Below are 18,638 nucleotides of genomic sequence, written 5' to 3' on the forward strand. Positions count from 1 at the left end.
CATACCAGGCAACATCCTAGTAAATCTCCTCTGAACCCTTTCCAAAGCTTCCACATCCTTCCTATAATGTGGTGACCAGAACTGCACGCAGTACTCCAGGTGCGGCCGCACCAGAGTTATGTACAGCTGCAGCATGACCTTGTGGTTCCGAAACTCAATCCTCCTGCTTATAAAGGCTAGCACACCATATGCCTTCTTAACAGCCCTATTAACCTGGGTGGCAAATTTCAGGGATTTATGTACCTGGATGCCGAGATCTCTCTGTTCATCTACACTACCAAGAATCTTGCAATTAGCCCAGTACTCTACATTCCTGTTACTCCTTCCAAAGTGAACCACCTCACACTTTTCCGCATTAAACTCCATCTGCCACCTCTCAGCCCAGCTCTGCAGCTTATCTATGTCCCTCTGTATCCTATAACATCCTTCAGCACTATCCACAACTCCACCGACCTTCGTGTCATCTGCAAATTTACTCACCCATCCTTCTACACCCTCTTCCAGGTCATTTATAAAAATGACAAACAGCAGTGGCCCCAAAACAGATCCTTGCGGTACACCACTAGTAACTGAACTCCAGGATGAACATTTGCCATCAACCACCACCCTCTGTCTTCTTTCAGCTAGCCAATTACTGATCCAAACCGCTAAATCACCTTCAATTCCATACTTCCTTATTTTCTGCAATAGCCTACCGTGGGGAACCTTATCTAACGCCTTACTGAAATCCATATACACCACATCAACCGCTTTACCCTGATCCACCTGTTTGGTCACCTTCTCAAAAAACTCAATAAGGTTTGTGAGGCATGATCTACCCTTCACAAAACCGTGTTGAGTATCGCTAATCAACTTGTTCTTTTCAAGATGATTATAAACCCTATCTCTTATAACCTTTTCCAACATTTTACCCACAACCGGACAATGAGATTAAGCTATGGGAGGAGACAAAATGGGACCGAATGTTCCTCAAAAGGAGAAAGTGGGATTGGATTGGCCATACTTCGAGGAAACCGTGGAACAACATCCCACGGTAAACTCTCTCAGGGAATCCGCAAGGGAAGAAAGCGAGGCAGACTAAGAAACACATGGAGACGGGATACAGCAAAGGAGATTAGGTTCGAGGGCTATATACAAAGAATAAAGGAAAGTACAGCACAGGAACAGGCCCTTCGGCTCTCCAAGCCTGCGCCGACCATGCAGCCCATCTAAACTAAAATCTTCCACACTTCCGGGGTCCGTATCCCTCTATTCCCATCCTATTCATGTATTTGTCAACATGCCCCTTAAACGTCACTATCGTCCCTGCTTCCACCACCTCCTCCAGCAGCGAGTTCCAGGCACCCACTACCCTCTGTGTAAAAAACTTGCCTCGTACATCTCTAAACCTTGCCCCTCGCACCTTAAACCTATGCCCCTTAGTAAGAAGTCTCACAACAGGTTAAAGTCCAACAGCTTTGTTTGAAATCACTAGCTTTCGGAGCACTGCTCCTTCCTCAGATCTATGCCACCTTGTCATTGACCCCTCTACCCTGGGGGAAAGCCTCTGACTATCCACTCTGTCTATGCCCCTCATAATTTTGTCGACCTCTATCAGGTCGCCCCTCAACCTCCTTCGTTCCAGTGAGAACAAACCGAGTTTTTTTCAACCTAATATGGGAAGAATTGGAGAGTGTGGCACAGGAGAGGATTAGATGGAGAGAATTTGTTCGTGGCCTATGCTCCATCAAGGAGTGAAAAGGTTAAGAAGAAGAATGATGTTTGCCAAGTGGCACATGAGTAATTGGATTACTTGGTGGCATGGACTCTGAGGGAGCAGCTGGATAGGTAAGACATCTCAATCCTTCATTCTAGAACAGGCAGAATGTCCTTGCTGTCCCATTCCAAAATTACAAGGCTCGAATATTTTGGCCGTGTTCGTGGAAGGCACTACGGTGTGAGTTTCACTGGACACAAGTGGCCTTATCTTCTATGAACTACAGGCATCAAATTTTAATTGCGCAATTGCGAATAAAATCATAAATGGCTATTTAATTTGCAGATCTTATACTGTCAACCAGCCGATGTCAAAGAAATGGATGAGGTAGTGGGAGGAGAAATGGATGAGTAATCAGAGCCACAGACTTAACCAAACCAACTTAAAGAGATTGGATTTTTCTTTAAACCGGTCTGGCAGTGACAATTTCACTGCGCTGCTACTTCTGATCTTCAGGCTGCTTCGCGGATCTGCTTTTCTTTTCTGATAAGCCAACAGAAAACTGAAGCTGCCCAAAGGTAGGCAGACTGTCAGCAACTGTCAGGAGAGTACTCTCGGCTGCAGATTGGTGGGTGAAATCCCTGCAATTTAGGAACCAAGTGGAAGTTGTTGGGGGGCGGGGAGGTGGGGGACGCTGCAGGTGGATTTTAGGGGTTTGGTACGTTTCGGCGTAGCCCATTTGGCGTAGCTGATTCGGCGTGGCCGATTCGGCGTCAGGGAAATAATTGGACTATTTGGCACAGCCGTTTAGGCGCCAGGACATTTCGAAATCATCAGCACCTCTATATTTAAAATATTTAAACTGTCTTTAAAATTTTGCAAATACTTTATTATAAAAAACAATTAATTAAAAAACCTAGTAAAGCTATTTAATCTTAGAAATTACTTCTTCATTTCGTAATTATGAGCAATACCCCTCAGGAATTCAATAGGATCTAATGATTCAACTTCCAATATGACTTTTTTGATCCGTTCATCAGCATCTCTATATTTTTTTAGCTTTTTGGGGGGCGGATATCCAGCTGTCAACTTTTCGAGAAATGCATCACGTCCTTTCTGAACTTTCCGTAAGGCATCAATAAACTTCCAGATTGAAGGATGATGCATTCCTAGCTCATATTGCAAACGTCGATTGGCAGCTTCGGCGTGATTGTTGGTGCGATCTTCATTATTTAGAGTTCGCTCATAAAGGTTCTATATCAGGGCAGCACGGTGGCCTAGTGGTTAGCACAACCGCCTCACGGCGCTGAGGTCCCAGGTTCGATCCCGGCTCTGGGTCACTGTCCATGTGGAGTTTGCACATTTTCCCCGTGTCTGCGTGGGTTTCGCCCCCACAACCCAAAAATGTGCAGAGTAGGTGGATTGGCCACGCTAAATTGCCCCTTAATTGGAAAAAATAATTGGGTAATCTAAATTTATAAAAAAAAAAAATAAAGGTTCCATATCTCGGGAGCGAAAAGAGGGTCATCCTTGCTCATTTGACGCCGAAACGTCCCTCTGCCGAAAAATTCCTCCGTTGGATTGGCTACACCAAATGGGCCACGCCGAATCAGCCATGCCGAAACGTCCCATTCCCGGATTTTAGGGGTGTTTGTTGGAAGTGGGGAAGCAGGGCTTGGGGGTTGGTCAATTGGGGGTGGGTTTGGGGGAGGTGAGGAGGGGGTGTTTGGGAGAGGTTGGGAGGAGAGTTGGGAGGAGGAAATCGAAGGGGAGGTTAGAGGTTAATTATATGTGGCTACTTCATAAACATTAAAATGTATTCCTGGCACATGAAAATGAGTGAATAGATGCAGAATGAGCACACCACTTTTGAAAGGTTGCTGACCCCTGGTGCCGAGGACATTTACTCGAATGGCAGCAGAAATGTGGGATTTCAGTTGTATGTATTCCAACCTTAAAACATTGCGTGCACCTGACATATCCTCAGCTGCACGTCTTCCTCTTAGTTGTATTCATCCTTGGAGCATATTCCTCAAATAAGGAGCACCCCATACAATTGCAACAACAAGTCATTGGCAAAATGATCTGAGGGAATTCGGAGATTTTTTTAATGCTGTGTCTTGTTATGCACTTATTGCCCATCTCTTAGGATGCCCGTGCCCTCAGGAAGGAAGTGGTTAGCCTTATCCCACTTGCCTGCCCTTTTCCCCATAACTCTGCAGATGTTCCCTCTTCACAGCATTTATCCAATTTTGTAAATTACTGTCAAATCCACTAGCAACTCAAGCAGTGCATTTTGGAGCATAACAGGACACAGCATTAAAAAAAAATCTCCGAATCACCTCAGATCGTTTTGCCAATGACTTGTTGTTGCAATTGTATAGGGTGCTGTTGGGATCACATCTGGAGCAGTGCGTCCGGTTTTGTTCTCCTTATTTGAGGAAGGATGTGGTGGCATTGCAGGCAGTCCAGATTGATGCTGGGGATGAAAGGGTTGACGTACGAGGAGAGATTAAACAGTTTGGGCTTATACTCGCTGAAGTTTAGAAGAATGAGAGGGGATCTGATTGAGATATATAAAATACTAAAAGGGATTGATAAAGTAAACGTAGACCAAATGTTCCCCCTTGTGGGGAAATCTGGAACGAGAGGTCACAGATCTAGGTTGAGAGGCGGTAGATTTTAAACTGAGATGAGCAGGAACTGCTTCTTGCAGAGGTGGTAAATTTGTGGAACTCGCTGCCTCATTGTGCGGTGGAATTGGAGTTATTAAATGGTTTCAGAAGGGGATAGATATATTTCTGATTTTTAAAAATGGGTTAACGGGATATGGTGAACCGGTAGAGAGGTGGCTTTGAGACCATAGAAATTACAGTGCAGAAGGAGGCCATTTGGTCCATTGAGTCTGCACCAGCCCTTGGAAAGGGCACCCTACCTAACCCCACACCTGCACTCTATCCCCGTAACCCAGTAACTCCACCTAACCTTTTTTGGACACGAAGGGCAATTTAGCATCGTCAATCCACCTAACCTGTACCAGGAAGAGATCAGCCATGATCTGATTGAATGGCGGAGCAGGCTCGAGGGGCTGAATTGCTGACTTCTGCTCCTAATTCCTGTGACTTTAAATCTCTGACCTCTGCTTTCTGACCCTTCTGTCATTAGAAATTGTTTCTTCTCATTTGCTCTTCTAAATCACTTCTATTAAATCTCCCCTTACCCGTCTCAGGTCTGAGGAGAACAATTCTAGTTTCTCCAATTTGTCCACGCAACAGAACCACATTCCAGCTGCCATTCTGGTATCCTCTGCACCCTTGACATCCTTGATAAAGGCCCAGGATTGCCCTCAAAATGGCAACTAGGGCATAAATGAAAATCGCTTATTGTCACGAGTAGGCTTCAATGAAGTTACTGTGAAAAGCCCCTAGTCACCACATTCCGGCGCCTGCCCGGGGAGGCTGGTACGGGAATCGAACCGTGCTGCTGGCCTGCTTGGTCTGCTTTAAAAGCCAGCGATTTAGCTGAGTGAGCTAAACCAGCCCCATTTTAAACCAGCCCCATTTTAAACCAGCCCCATAAGCGGTGAACTCTAAATGCTTGGCTTCACCCTCTTGCTTTGGCTTTGCTATGAGGTGTTCAAAGATCATTGACGACTTTGATGGAATAAATAAGGAGAAACTGTTTCTTTTTTTTAATAAACAATTTTATTGAGGTAGTTTTTGGCTTTTTAACAGTTGCAGACATCATCAGAAAGAAAGCAAAAAAGGCAAAAATGTGCAAACATCCACGTACTTTCAATACTTCCATCGTAACATATTGCACAAGCCCGCTCCCCTCCCACGGGTACTACCCGGAGAAACTGTTTCTGATGACAGAAGCCAGGGTCACTGTCTGCGCAGAGTCTGCACGTTCTCCCTGTGTCAGCGTGGGTTTCCTCTGGGCGCTCTGGTTTCCTCCCACAGTCCTGAAAGACGTGCTTGTTAGGTGAATTGGACATTCTGAATTCTCCCTCCGTGTACCCGAACGCCGGAATGTGGCGACTAGGGGATTTCACAGTAACTTCATTGCAATGTTAATGTAAGCCTACTTGTGACAATAATAAAGATTATTAATATTATTATAAGGCTCGGTCAGTAGACGACACATTGAAGGTAATGGATGATAGGATCAGAGGCAAGGTGAGGGTATCTGTCATGACCTGGGGTTAAACAGGTCCTGGGACACTTATGAGACTGGGAGATTGATGTTCCCAGATGGGGAATACACACTCCCCCACTGAGGGGCAGGCACCCCCTTCTACATCCTGTCTAAAACTGGAGGACCATGAGCTGTGAGCTGGCTCCTGTAGTAGAGTATCTGCTCTGTACTCTTGTTCAGTTGCATTAAACCTTTTCTCCTTTGACTCAACCTGTCTGGCTTGGTGTGGGCCCCTTTCCGGACCTTATAATAGTATCGTTTTTACTTTACACAGTGAATTGTTCAGATCTGGAACGCCTTGCCTGAAAGTGGTGCTGAAAATCAATTCAAGTCAAAAGAATTTGAAGGCAGTAAACATTGCCAGGCTATGGGGAAAGAAAACGTTTCTGAGATTAATTAGATTGCTGAGGAATTTGAAGTCAATTCTGGGCACACCGGTTGAAGGGCAAAAGTGGGTAAGTGTTTATTGAAGGGGTTATGTTGGGGTGAGGGGGGAGATGCAGTGCATAGTGAATGGTGGATAGTGGTGATGATTAATTGGATCTTATGTATCATATTATAATTTATATAGTCTAAACTGCATGCTCCTGATATTTGCCTAATTGAATTATTGAAAGTTACACTCAAACTGCAAGAACAAATATAAATGTCAGAATAAGATAACTGAGAACATGCGAGTGTGCCTTTGCTTTCTATTCGTAAACAGGATGATGTGAAACCATCTGAATAATATATTTAAAACAAATAGACAAGGACCAAATTAAAAAGAAGGAAAGTAACTGTTAATCTGATAGCATCCATACAGAGAATTTTTGTATTTCGCACCAAATTTGGAAAATAACACATTCCTTAACGCCCTACTACACAATTGACCCCTGTGTCTTCTGACTTCAGTAATCACGCTTTGTCAGTGTCTATTTCCTCCCCCTTGGTACAGATCTCCTGATAAACTCCTTCTCTAGGTTTTCTGGAGTATGAGGGTCACCATCCACCGAACATAGAACAGTACAGCACAGAACAGGCCCTTCGGCCCTCAATGTTGTGCCGAGCCATGATCACCCTACTCAAACCCACGTATCCACCCTATACCCGTAACCCAACAACCCCCCCTTAACCTTATTAGGACACTACGGGCAATTTAGCATGGCCAATCCACCTAACCCGCACATCTTTGGACTGTGGGAGGAAACCGGAGCACCCGGAGGAAACCCACGCACACACGGGGAGGACGTGCAGACTCCGGACAGACAGTGACCCAGCCGGGAATCGAACCTGGGACCCTGGAGCTGTGAAGCATTTATGCTAACCACCATGCTACCCTGCTGCCCACCGATTAGTGAAACCATGAAAATACTTTTTTCCTGCTTCCAATTATAGATGAAAAAAGAAGCTTGCATTTGTGTAGTGCCTTCCACGAACTTGGGACTTCTCATGGCACTCTCCAGCGAACTCAATTCTTCTGAAGTGCAGTCGGTGTTGTAACCTGGGAAACCTGGCAGCCAATATGCTTGCAGCAAGCTTCCAACAAGCAGCAATGAGGCAATGATCAGTTCAACTACTTTTTGCGGTATTGATTGAGAGATGCATATTGGTCAGGACATCAGGGATAAGCTCCCCTCCTCATCTTCAAAATAACGGCAAGGGGACTTTTCCATCCACACGACAGGGTACAGTGTTAATGGGTGGTTAATTATGTTGTTAAAGATACACTGGAAATAGGCATTGTTTGATTCAGGATTGAGAACACATACGAATACATTCACCTTCCATGACGGCACGGTAGTTAGCTTCACAGTGCCAGGGTCCCGTGTTCGATTCGCGGCTTGGGTCACTGTCTGTGCGGAGTCTGCACGCTCTCCCCGTGTCTGCGTGGGTTTCCTCCGGGTGCTCCGGTTTCCTCCCACAGTCCAAAAATGTGCAGGTTAGGTGGATTGACCATGCAAGATTGCCCTTAGTGTCCAAAAAGGTTGGGTGGGATTACTGGATTAAAGGGATAGGGTGGAGGTGTGGACTTAGGTAGGCTGCTTTTTCCAAGGGTCGGTGCAGACTCGATGGGCCCAATGGCCTCCTTCTGCACTGTAAATTCTGTGATTCTATGACCGATGGGGACTGGTGTGCATCACACCCAGTAATTATATTTTCCTTTGATTCGTTAAGTTTCCTTTGGAGTTTTGATTTAGTTACATTTCCCCACATTGCCTCCCCCCCGCCCATACCCACACACACTTTAATTTGTTTATTTATTGAACATTTGTTCAATTCAAAAAGAGCATAAAGATACTCAGAGTTGGAGCACATCATCAGCCCCGGGAACGATATTTCAATTGTGCGTTTATATCTACTACTTGGTCTTTTCTGTGGCTCTGTTCCAATTAGGGAAATCAGTGGATTTTCCTTCTTTCTATATTATCTATGTCCGAATGCTTAGAGTCACCAGGTATCGAATGATACCACCACAAGTTTCAACCGGCTATCGATCAAAGAACCAAACACCAGTTAGTTAGTTCAAGGTCAAGGGCACTTTATTTACAGACAATCAATCATGCAACATAAACACTACTAGTTAACTACACCTATTACTAAGACAACCTGTACTTAACTTCGGGCAGCTGGTTTAGGCTAGGAAACAGTAGCCGCTGTTCAATTCTGGATCTCTTGGGTTTGAAGTGGTAACTGCTGCTCAGCTGGGTTCATCCGTCTGGTAGTGGGCGTTGAACTCTAACTTAATTCTGGTGTTGCTACAGTTGGCAATGGCCGTGACCGGGGTACCAAGGCCAAAAGAGAACGAGCATATGGTAAACTCTTCCTTTATACTCGGGGGGCTTTCGTGCTCTTTTGGGCAGACCTTCGATTTGGGCCTTACTGATTGGGTGATCCCTGATCACTCCGTTCGATTCCTTGGTCAGTAAGTGGGCGGGGATCTGGATGACTGGGCGTGCCTCAAGCAGTCATTGAACCCGTTGTTTATGTTTCCCTTGGACAGGGAGTGGCGCCGAAATGTCTGGGACTGTCCCGGTTGCTGGAGTACCAGTCCATTGTGTTGGGGGAGATGGGCCATCACCTGCTAATCGGCCTGATTAACATGCTAATGGGACAGAGTTTCGATACCGTCTGGACTTTGCTGACAAATATGCATCTCAGGCTCTGAACCTGCCTGACTCTTGGCTTGTCCATTTTACCCATCAGTCTTTGCGAGTTGCTCTGTACTTAGTTGGAAGTGGCCATCCCAGATGGCTACACAATCTAATTAGATAGGTGTCCTTTGAAAGTTTTTTTTATCACAGTGTCACTTGAAGGATGAGCAGAATGTGGCACTCAGAGTCACACAGCCTCCAAGGTAAAGTAAGAACACTTGGGTGGTTACCAGTGACTACAGTGTGATTCATCACCTCCAGAAGAAAAGGAGAAACAAAATCAAGGATTTTTTTTTGTTAATTGCTTTAATAAATAGCCCCCTGAATTCCATTTTACAGTAATAAAAAAATACATCTCTAAAATGTGTGGTAAGCTATTTGGAATAACTGTCTATTCTTCCTTTGTAATTTGCACTAAAATGATAATAAAAATTGTAGTCAAACCCACATTTACTCATTAACTCTGATATAGAGACATGCCTGGACCACAAAATAATACCTTTAACTTTGATAGATCATGCAATAAAACATTGGGAATAATGGGCTGGATTTTTATTCAATAGTTTTCATAATATGGTCGAAGACTTATTTGCAGCTTCCCTCCTCTTCAGTTAGGGTCCACAACAGCCCATTTATTTTGCATAATGGGCTAATTTCAGGGACTATTGCTCTACATGAAGGGTGATGGAAATCTGGAGCTCCTTCCCACACGACACAGCGGCACAGTGGTTAGCACTGCTGCCTCACAGCTCCGGGGACCCAGGTGACTGTCTATGTGGAGTTTGTACTTTCTCCCCGTGTCTGTGTGGATTTCCTCCGGGTGCTCCAGGTTCCTCCACAGTCCAAAGATATACAGGTTAGGTGGATTGGCCGTGATAAAATTGCCCCTTAGTGTCCCAAGGGGTGCACGTGAGTGGGGTTGTGGGGATCGAGTGGGCCGAGGTGGAGTTCTCTCTTGGGGTGCTCTTTTGGGGGCGTCAATGCAGACTTAATGGGCCGAATGGTCTCCTTCTGCACTGTGGAAATTCTATGATTCTAAGGTACACTGAAACGTTCAACTGTGGGGAAAAAAATGGCCCAATATTTGCTGTTGCAGGCGAACAAATCATTTTTTTTTTAAAATTTAGATTACCCAATTATTTTTTCCAATTAAGGGGCAATTTAGTGTGGCCAATCCACCTACTCTGCACATTTTTGGGTTGTGGGGGCGAAACCCACGCAGACACAGGGAGAATGTGCAAACTCCACACAGACAGTGACCCAGGGCCGGGATTCGAACCTGGGACCTCAGCGCCGTGAGGCGGTTGTGCTAACCACTAGGCCACCAGGCGAACAAATCATGACTGCTGTTTGGTAGACCTTCTCCTGGCCATTCAATATCGGTGCTATTTTGTCCTGGAAGTAACTGAAGGTGTGAAATGGAATGGTGTTACATTCTCAACTGGAACTCTCGGTCATGATTAAACAGAGCACAACTGTGCATCTCCTTAACCAATCAGATTAAAGAATTCTGAAATTTACAGTGCAAAGACTGAAAAGGAAATGTAATTTAGAATGATATATTCAATGTTAATTCGAGCGGCACGGTGGTTAGCACGGCTGCCTATGGTGCTAAGGGCCCGGGATCGATCCCGGCCCTGGGTCACTGTCCATGTGGAGTTTGCACGTTCTCCCCATGCTTGCGTGGGTTGCGCACCCACAACCCAAAGATGTGCAAGATTGGCCACACAAAATTGCCCCTTAATTGGAAAAAATTAATAGGATACTCTAAATTTATTTTTAAAAATATTCAATGCCAATTCAAGTACAGAAAGAGAATATTACTGAAATATAATGGATGGTTGAATATTGTGCTGGAAGGAGCTAGTTAGAGTACTGCCCCAAGGAACAGTGTTGGGACCATCTTTTTCTTTATTCTTTCATGAGATCCATAGAATCCATATCCATAGAATCCCTAACGAAAGAGAAAATGCTGGAAAATCTCAGCAGTTCTGGCAGCATCTGTAGGGAGAGAAAAGAGCGAACGTTTCGAGTCCGATGACTCTTTGTCAAAGCTGTGAATCCATAGCCATATGGAAAGCCATAGAATCCCTATGGTGGCATGGTGGTAGCATGGTGGTTAGCATAAATGCTTCACAGCTCCAGGGTCCCAGGTTCGATTCCCGGCTGGGTCACTGTCTGTGTGGAGTCTGCACGTCCTCCCCCTGTGTGCGTGGGTTTCCTCCGGGTGCTCCGGTTTCCTCCCACAGTCCAAAGATGTGCGGGTTAGGTGGATTGGCCATGATAAATTGCCTGTAGTGTCCTAATAAAAGTAAGGTTAAGGGGGGGTTGTTGGGTTACGGTTATAGGGTGGATACGTGGGTTTGAGTAGGGTGATCATGGCTCGGCACAACATTGAGGGCCGAAGGGCCTGTTCTGTGCTGTACTGTTCTATGTTCTATGTTCTATGTAAGTCTTCACCCCACGCTATACCAGCAACCTCATCATCCCACCTAATCTGCACATCTTTGGGCACTAAGGGGCAGTTTAGCCTGGCCAATACACCTAACCAGCAGATATAATGACTGTGGGAGGAAACCCACGCAGACATTGTTACCAGACTCCGGAATGGCCCTCTTATGGACTGAACTGATCTCTCCACACACCTTCTCCACTGTGTAGCACTACACTCCGTATGCTTCACCCGATGTCTGTGTCTATGTACTTACTGTCATGTGAGAGTACCTTTAAGAAATGGGTGTTTAAGAAATGTACCTTTAAGAAATGGGTGTTTATCAGTGATGTCAGAGTGTGGGTGGAGCTGGGCTATCTGTCAGCTTTTTACTTTTGTTTTAGTCTGTTTGCTGCAGGGTGTGTTTTAGTTTTGTTTCCAGTGTTGGAGCTGAAGCCAGACAGAGCAGGTGTACTGTTGATCTCCCTGCCATGAAAAGACTATCTCTTGATCATTTGGTAAATTCAGAATTATAAATGTTCTCTGTGGTGAATGTAAACTTCTGTTAAAAGGTGTTTCTTTTACCTTCTGGATGTTGTTTGGGAAGTTATTAAGGATTACTTAGTGTTGTATTCGTTGGGAGTTGTATTTGAATTAATGGTTGCTAAGATGTTCACTGTATGTTTTAAAAAGGTTAACTTGAGTTCATAGAATAAACATCGTTTTGCTTTAAAAAATACTTTTCCATTTCTGCTGTATCGCACCTGTAGAGTGGACCGTGTGCTCCCCATACCACAATCTATTAAAAGTTGTGGGTCAGATGAATTCCATGATACACTTTGGGGTTCTCTAAACCCTGGCCCATAACATTACATCGTGTATTTATCATATGTACTATGTTTTTCATGTATGTACACAGAACAATACTTTTCCCTGTACACTTGACAATAAATCTAAATCTGAAAATCCAAATCCAGAATGTGCAAACTCCACACAAGCAGTCACCCATGGCCGGAATTGAACTCAGGTCCCTAGTGCTGTGAGGCATCAGTGCTAAGTGCTCCCTCGTGCTGTGAGGCATCAGTCACAACCACTGTGCTGTTGTACCATCCATTGTCAGCAAATATCAATAATAGTTCTTATAGTCACCATTACCGAGACTAGTTTTCAATTCTAGTGTTTCATCGACTGAATTTCATCAGTACCCATGGTGGGATTTGAACCCATGCCCCCAGAATATTAGCCTGGGTCTCTGGATTACTATTCAGCGACAATAGCACTGTGCCACCATCACATTGCCAATCCGAACATGATAAGGTGCCCTATAAGTACAGAAACCAAGCTCTCCACTGGACAGAAAGGTCCTGCAAACAGGGGAAGCAGGTTGAGTTGGTCATGAGAGCCCTGGATAGTTTGTGGAAGGTCAGATAGCAGTCAATGTAGGCAACTGCAACGTTTGGGAACATATAATAAAAACTGTTAATACAAAGAAAGAATGTGCATTTATTTCAGCACCTTTCAGAACTGAAGGATGTCCAGACGTTTACAGCCATTGGAGTACTTTAAAATGTAGTCATTGGGGTGCTGGAGGAGGACAGGCTAAATGGCATTATTGTACAGGATGCTACACGGGAGAGGGATTTGGAGACACTTGTGGATAAACCACTGAAGGCATTAGCAGAATGTGTAGCAATAATAAGAACATATCGGATCCTGGGTTGTATATCAAGAAGAATAGAGAATAAATCTGAGGAAATGATTTTGAGTTCAGCCACTCCATGTCGTTTCCAGTCTTGATTCTATCCTGTCATGTACCTTCAACAAGCGGAGCAATGCATTACTTTAGTTCATAAAAGAAAATGGGTGGAATTGTTACAGAAGAGAAAAAAACCTAGGGTCAAGGGAACAAAAAAAGTCCAATGACAAGCAAAAGAGGCAACTATTTTCCCCTTCGAATGGCTAGCTGATGTATCAAACTGGGACTTGAAGCCTTCAAAAATAGATGAAAGATTCTTGATTAGGTGCAGGGGGAGGCAATGAAGTGGTGGAAACAGTTCAGGCAGATGTATCGAAACAATTGGCTGGATTCTCCGGTCGCCCGCCGCGTGTTTCCCGGCAGCGCGCCATTCGCTGGCGGAGGAATTCTCTACTCCTGCTGCTTGTTAATGGAATTTCCCATTGAAACCGCCCCACGCCGCTGGGAAATCCCCAGGCGGGAATGCGCTGCCGGCGGCAACAGAGTTGCAATGGGTGGACAATTCCGACCAATAACTTTAATACATGCATTCAGTGATCATTCTTGATTACTTTATAGATTATAGATTGATTTAGGCAGACATTCCAATTATTACACACTTGAAGCATGCATTCCTTCAACGGCAGTCCAAAGATCTGCAGGTTAGGTGGATTGGCTATGCTAAATTGCCCCTTAATGTATCCAAAGGTTAAGTAGGGCTACAGGGATAGGACGGGGGTGCGGGCCTGGGTGAGGTGCTCTTTCGGAGACTTGATGGGCCGAATGGCCTCCTTCTGCACTGCAGGAATTCTATGACTCTATGAAAGTTAATGCATCAAATATGGTCACACTCATTGGATTTTCAGGACCCTTAATGCTAAATGCACGCGTTTAGGAAATTGCCTTATTTATTTAAGGGATGTTACAAATATTCTGCCTGTTTTATGTTGGTGAGAGGAATTTCAAGATGATTAAAGCAAAAGGCATGTCTGTCCCCCAAGCTCCGGTATGTATCAGGTCAGAACATTCATTATAACCATATAAAGACGTCAATTAGGCATGCCCTAATTCAAACCCTAATTATAATGACTTCCGATGTCTTTCGTTAAATAACTGAAAGTCTTTCATTAGGAAGTGTTTCAACTTGTGGAGAAACACTGTCCATACCTCATACTAATGCTGCTAAAAGTGGTTGTTATCTGTAAAATATTTGTCATAGTGTTAGCTGGTGTAATTGCATCAGAGCTTTGTATCATTTCCTCATTCTTGGCACATGGTTTGGATCTTCACATATTTCATTTATCTTCAAGTGTAACTCCTGCCGAACACATGTCAATTGCAGGAGTGGATAGATTTCTGCACAAATGAAAGTTCAGATAAGTTATTTTTAAATATGTTTTGGCACAAAAAGTATTTGTTTTGCCTCATACGGTACATAGATAAATGTCAATAAAATGCGTGATCTCAGGCTGAGGGATATGAGGCAGTAACACTTTTGGGAGTGAAATTGGACAAAGCGGGGACAAAACAAAGGCCGAACCTCTTTGACAGCCTATTAGTCACCTACCTGCCTAATGTGAAATTCAATTGAAGTCAATGGAACTGAGAGTGTCCAACAGACTAGATAGAACATTCATTACAGCCATCTAAATCTTCAGTTGCACATGCCTCAAATGAAATCCTAATTCTAATTATTTCCAAGATATTTGTTAAAAAACTGGAACTTATATTCGAAGGTGGCTCAATTTGTGGGGTACACACTTCACTCTTATATTGCTCAAAGCCATTGTTCTCTGTTTTGCTACCTACTGCCTTCCACCAGCTCTCCCTCCCCTGTCGCGTCACCCCAACCCCCACCTCTACCTCTAATTTAACCCCTGAGGAATTGGTACAGGGCGCCATGGTGGCACACTGTTGACTCGCAGCTCCAGGGACCTGGGTTCAATTCCAGATAAGGTGACTGTCTGTGTGGAGTTTGCACATTTTCCCCGTGTCTGCGTGGGTTTATTCCGGGTGCTCCGGTTTCCTCCCACAGTCCAAAGATGTGCAGGTTAGGCAGATCGGCCGTGCTAACAATTGCCCCTGAGTGTCCAAAAGATTTGGTGGGGTTACTGGGTTAAGGGGATAGGGTGGAGGCGTGGGCTTAAGTGGGGTGCTCTTGCCAAGGGCCGGTGCTGACCCGATGGGCTGGATGGCCTTGTTCTGCCCTGTAAATGCTATGATCCCTGCTATCAACAGAGGCCTGAACCCACTGCAGTGAACCGATTCATACCCGTATTAAATCAGCACATGGAGGGACATTAGGTGAATGTGCTGACTGATGACAGATAGTGGAATCTAAAGTGTCGCTGTGACTGTTTCTGTTCGATCTTTAAAAAGGATTCTCATTCAGATCCCATATGTTTCAGCCATTTTGTAATTTGTGTCCAAGATGCTATATATATTTTGTATTTATCCATCCATGCGATGTGAGCATCGTTGGCCGGGCCAGCATTTATTGCCCATCTCTGGGGGCATTCCAGAGTCAACCACATTGCGAAAAACACCCATGTCTATATGTCCAGTCATTGTTTTAATTTGTCAGCAAGACTGTATGGGATTATTTGCGGCCTGCATGTTAGTTAATTGCGGAAGACAGAATCCATGTCCACTTTCCCTGTCGCTGAACAAATCCAGTGATAAACTGTAAACGACTTGTCACTCCACTCCGGCCCGTGGTGGGAAAACACTTTGACACAAACCAGACTGGATACTGCTCAGGATGTCAAATTGTGCATTTGGTAAACTGATTATTCGAGAGTAAGGTTAAGATGGTACTTAAATGCTGCTTAACCTGCTGCCCCTCCCTTTTCAAAGAAATGAAGCAACACTTAAGACCACTGAATACCGGTGGGGTTGGCACTTGCTTGCTCAAGGGTTGTTTTTTATATATACATATATATCAAAAGAAAACACTGCGAATACAGAAGTTATTTGTGGTGTAGGCTGTGATCTGTTGAAAGAAAGTTCTTGTGATGTTTTGTTGAGAATTGGCAGCAATGTGGTGGAAATAATTAGACATTGACCCCGGGGGCGCAGAACATAGCTGGCTGGGGTATACATTGTCCTTCCCATTAGTCCTATGTGTTCGTCAGCTGTTTACAGAATCTTCATTAACTGAGAGGGTTGAGAGATAAGGGAAACTCTAAGCAGGGCATCAATGGCCAAGATAAGATCCTGCAACTGTGCAATGATACTGGTAGAAGACGAGTGCAGTAGCACTGAGCACAGGGAAGGAAACCAGGAGGGACCCATTTCATTCCAGAAGTCGCTATTTGTTCTCATTCTTCACTTTTTTTGTGTGTGTGTGTGTGTGAATTAACTCCATAAATTGGTGAAGAATCTGCTTCGGATCATCCGCGATCTGTAGCAATGCCCTGCTCCGCCTGGTGTGTGCTGGTGTTCACCACCCTGGGTTGCCTGTTGCAAGTTGCAGTGTGCAAACCGCTCGCTGGCTGGGACCAGGCGAGCGGTCCAGAGGGGGCCCAGAGTTACGAGTTGGAAGGTGCTCCAGATGAAGACGCGGGGTTCGACTTCGGCGCCTTCCTGGAGAGTATGAAGGGCGAATTCCTGCGGAGTTTGAACCTGTCGGGTGTCCCTGGGCACGACCCAGCCAAGGTGGAGGCGCCGCCACAATTCATGATCGACCTCTACAACAAATTCGCCACCGATAGGTCCTCCATGCCTTCCTCCAACATCGTGAGGAGTTTCAGGAACGAAGGTAAATGCATTTCACAGTCTGGAGCAACATTTGTCAGGGAGAGGAGGCGAGGGAGTGGGGGGGAGGGGGTAGAGCACAACATTCTGGCCTTCAATAATATTTAATGGAGAATAAATCTGAAGTGTACAGGCAACTCTTCATCAGTTAGAAATGGGGCAGAAGCATCGATCTAAGACTAAGTCACCAAATTGATACTATTAAAAAAGGATTATGCCATTGCTTCTCAGGAATAACCAGATTTATATTTTGGACAATATGTCAATATCTACCATGTAATCACAATCCTCAATGACAACGTTTCTTGGCATTTCTCAATCCAAGAGTTTACAATTGTGAAATTGAATGTATGAAATTGGATACTTGAGTTGGAAAATACACGAGCAGTTTTGGAGGATTCAGACAGAATTTTGGCAATTTTTTTGTGCTGTTTTTAAATGTTTTTCTCTTCTTCTTAGATACCACGTCCTCTCCAGTGGGAGAAGATCAGGCGAGGAGGCATATTCTGGTCTTCAATGTCTCCATCCCTCGCCATGAGGAGGTCACCATGGCCGAGTTGAGGTTGTACACCTTCCTGGAGAGGGACAGGAGGATGTATGAAGGTGTGGACAGGGTAGTCACGGTTTACGACGTGGAGGAGGCGGAGGAGGGCCCCCAGGGGGTATCTGTGCCACCCCAGCTGGCCCTGCTGGTCTCCAGGCAGATTGAGGGCAAGGACAGCGGCTGGGAAGCCTTTGATGTAACCGAGGCCATCAAACGTTGGTTCAAGTCGAGCAAGGCGACACACAGGCTGGAGGTGCGCATCCAGAGCGGCCAGGAGGGCGAGGCGGTGGAGCTGGCCGATTTGGACACCAACCCCAGCCCCCAGGACAGAAACGTGCCCCTGCTGGTGGTGTTTTCCAACGACAAGAGCCACGGCAGGAGGGAGTCAGGAGATGAAATGAAGGAGATGATCGTGCATGAGCAGCAGATGGTGCCGGAGGAGCTGGTGGATGGTTCCAGCTCCCATGGGCACGCCGAGGACCTGCTCAAAGCCCAGGCCATGCTCTCCTACGACTCCTCGTCCAGGACCCGCAGGAACGCCAGGGGGGATTACTGCAAGCGCTCCCCCCTCCACGTGGACTTCAGCGAGATCGGCTGGAACTCCTGGATCATCGCCCCCAAGAGCTACGAGGCGTACGAGTGCCGGGGGGTCTGCTACTTCCCCCTGACCGACCATGTCACCCCCACCAAGCACGCCATCATCCAGACCCTGGTCAACCGCTCCAACCCCAAGAAGGCAGCCAGAGCGTGCTGTGTGCCCACCAAGCTCGACCCCATCTCGGTGCTGTACAAGGACGATGCTGGGGTCGTCACGTACAAATATAAATACGAGGGGATGGTAGTGGCAGAGTGTGGCTGCAGATAGTGAGGGAGGGGAGGGGTGAATGCGAACACTCCGAGGCAAATTCCACCCACACACTTGTAAATCTGTACATTTGGAGATGCAAATTTATATATTAGTTTATTTAATGACAAAATATGTACAGCTGGTCAATATAAATCGTTAAACCTTACACCTAAGGGCAGAACAACTCATGGAAACTCTACAAAGATGCGAGATATTGGAATATGGAGACTGCATAGAGACTCATGGAGAACATTCCATTGTAAATACAGACACGGTTACCCTGGTACAATGTTATTGG

At 45.4% G+C, this 18,638-nt stretch overlaps 1 protein-coding gene across 1 annotated transcript; it reads left to right on the forward strand.

Moving 5' to 3' along the window:
* Positions 1–16,604: 16,604 nt before the first annotated feature.
* LOC119956239 (bone morphogenetic protein 10-like) lies at positions 16,605–18,358 on the forward strand. The gene is made up of 2 exons (XM_038783273.1): positions 16,605–16,953; positions 17,409–18,358. Exons 1-2 carry the CDS (start codon positions 16,605–16,607, stop codon positions 18,356–18,358), a joined length of 1,299 nt encoding a protein of 432 aa, XP_038639201.1.
* Positions 18,359–18,638: the final 280 nt, after the last annotated feature.

Source organism: Scyliorhinus canicula, chromosome 22 (genome assembly GCF_902713615.1).
Source record: "Scyliorhinus canicula chromosome 22, sScyCan1.1, whole genome shotgun sequence".
Classification (NCBI taxonomy): Eukaryota; Metazoa; Chordata; class Chondrichthyes; order Carcharhiniformes; family Scyliorhinidae; genus Scyliorhinus; species Scyliorhinus canicula.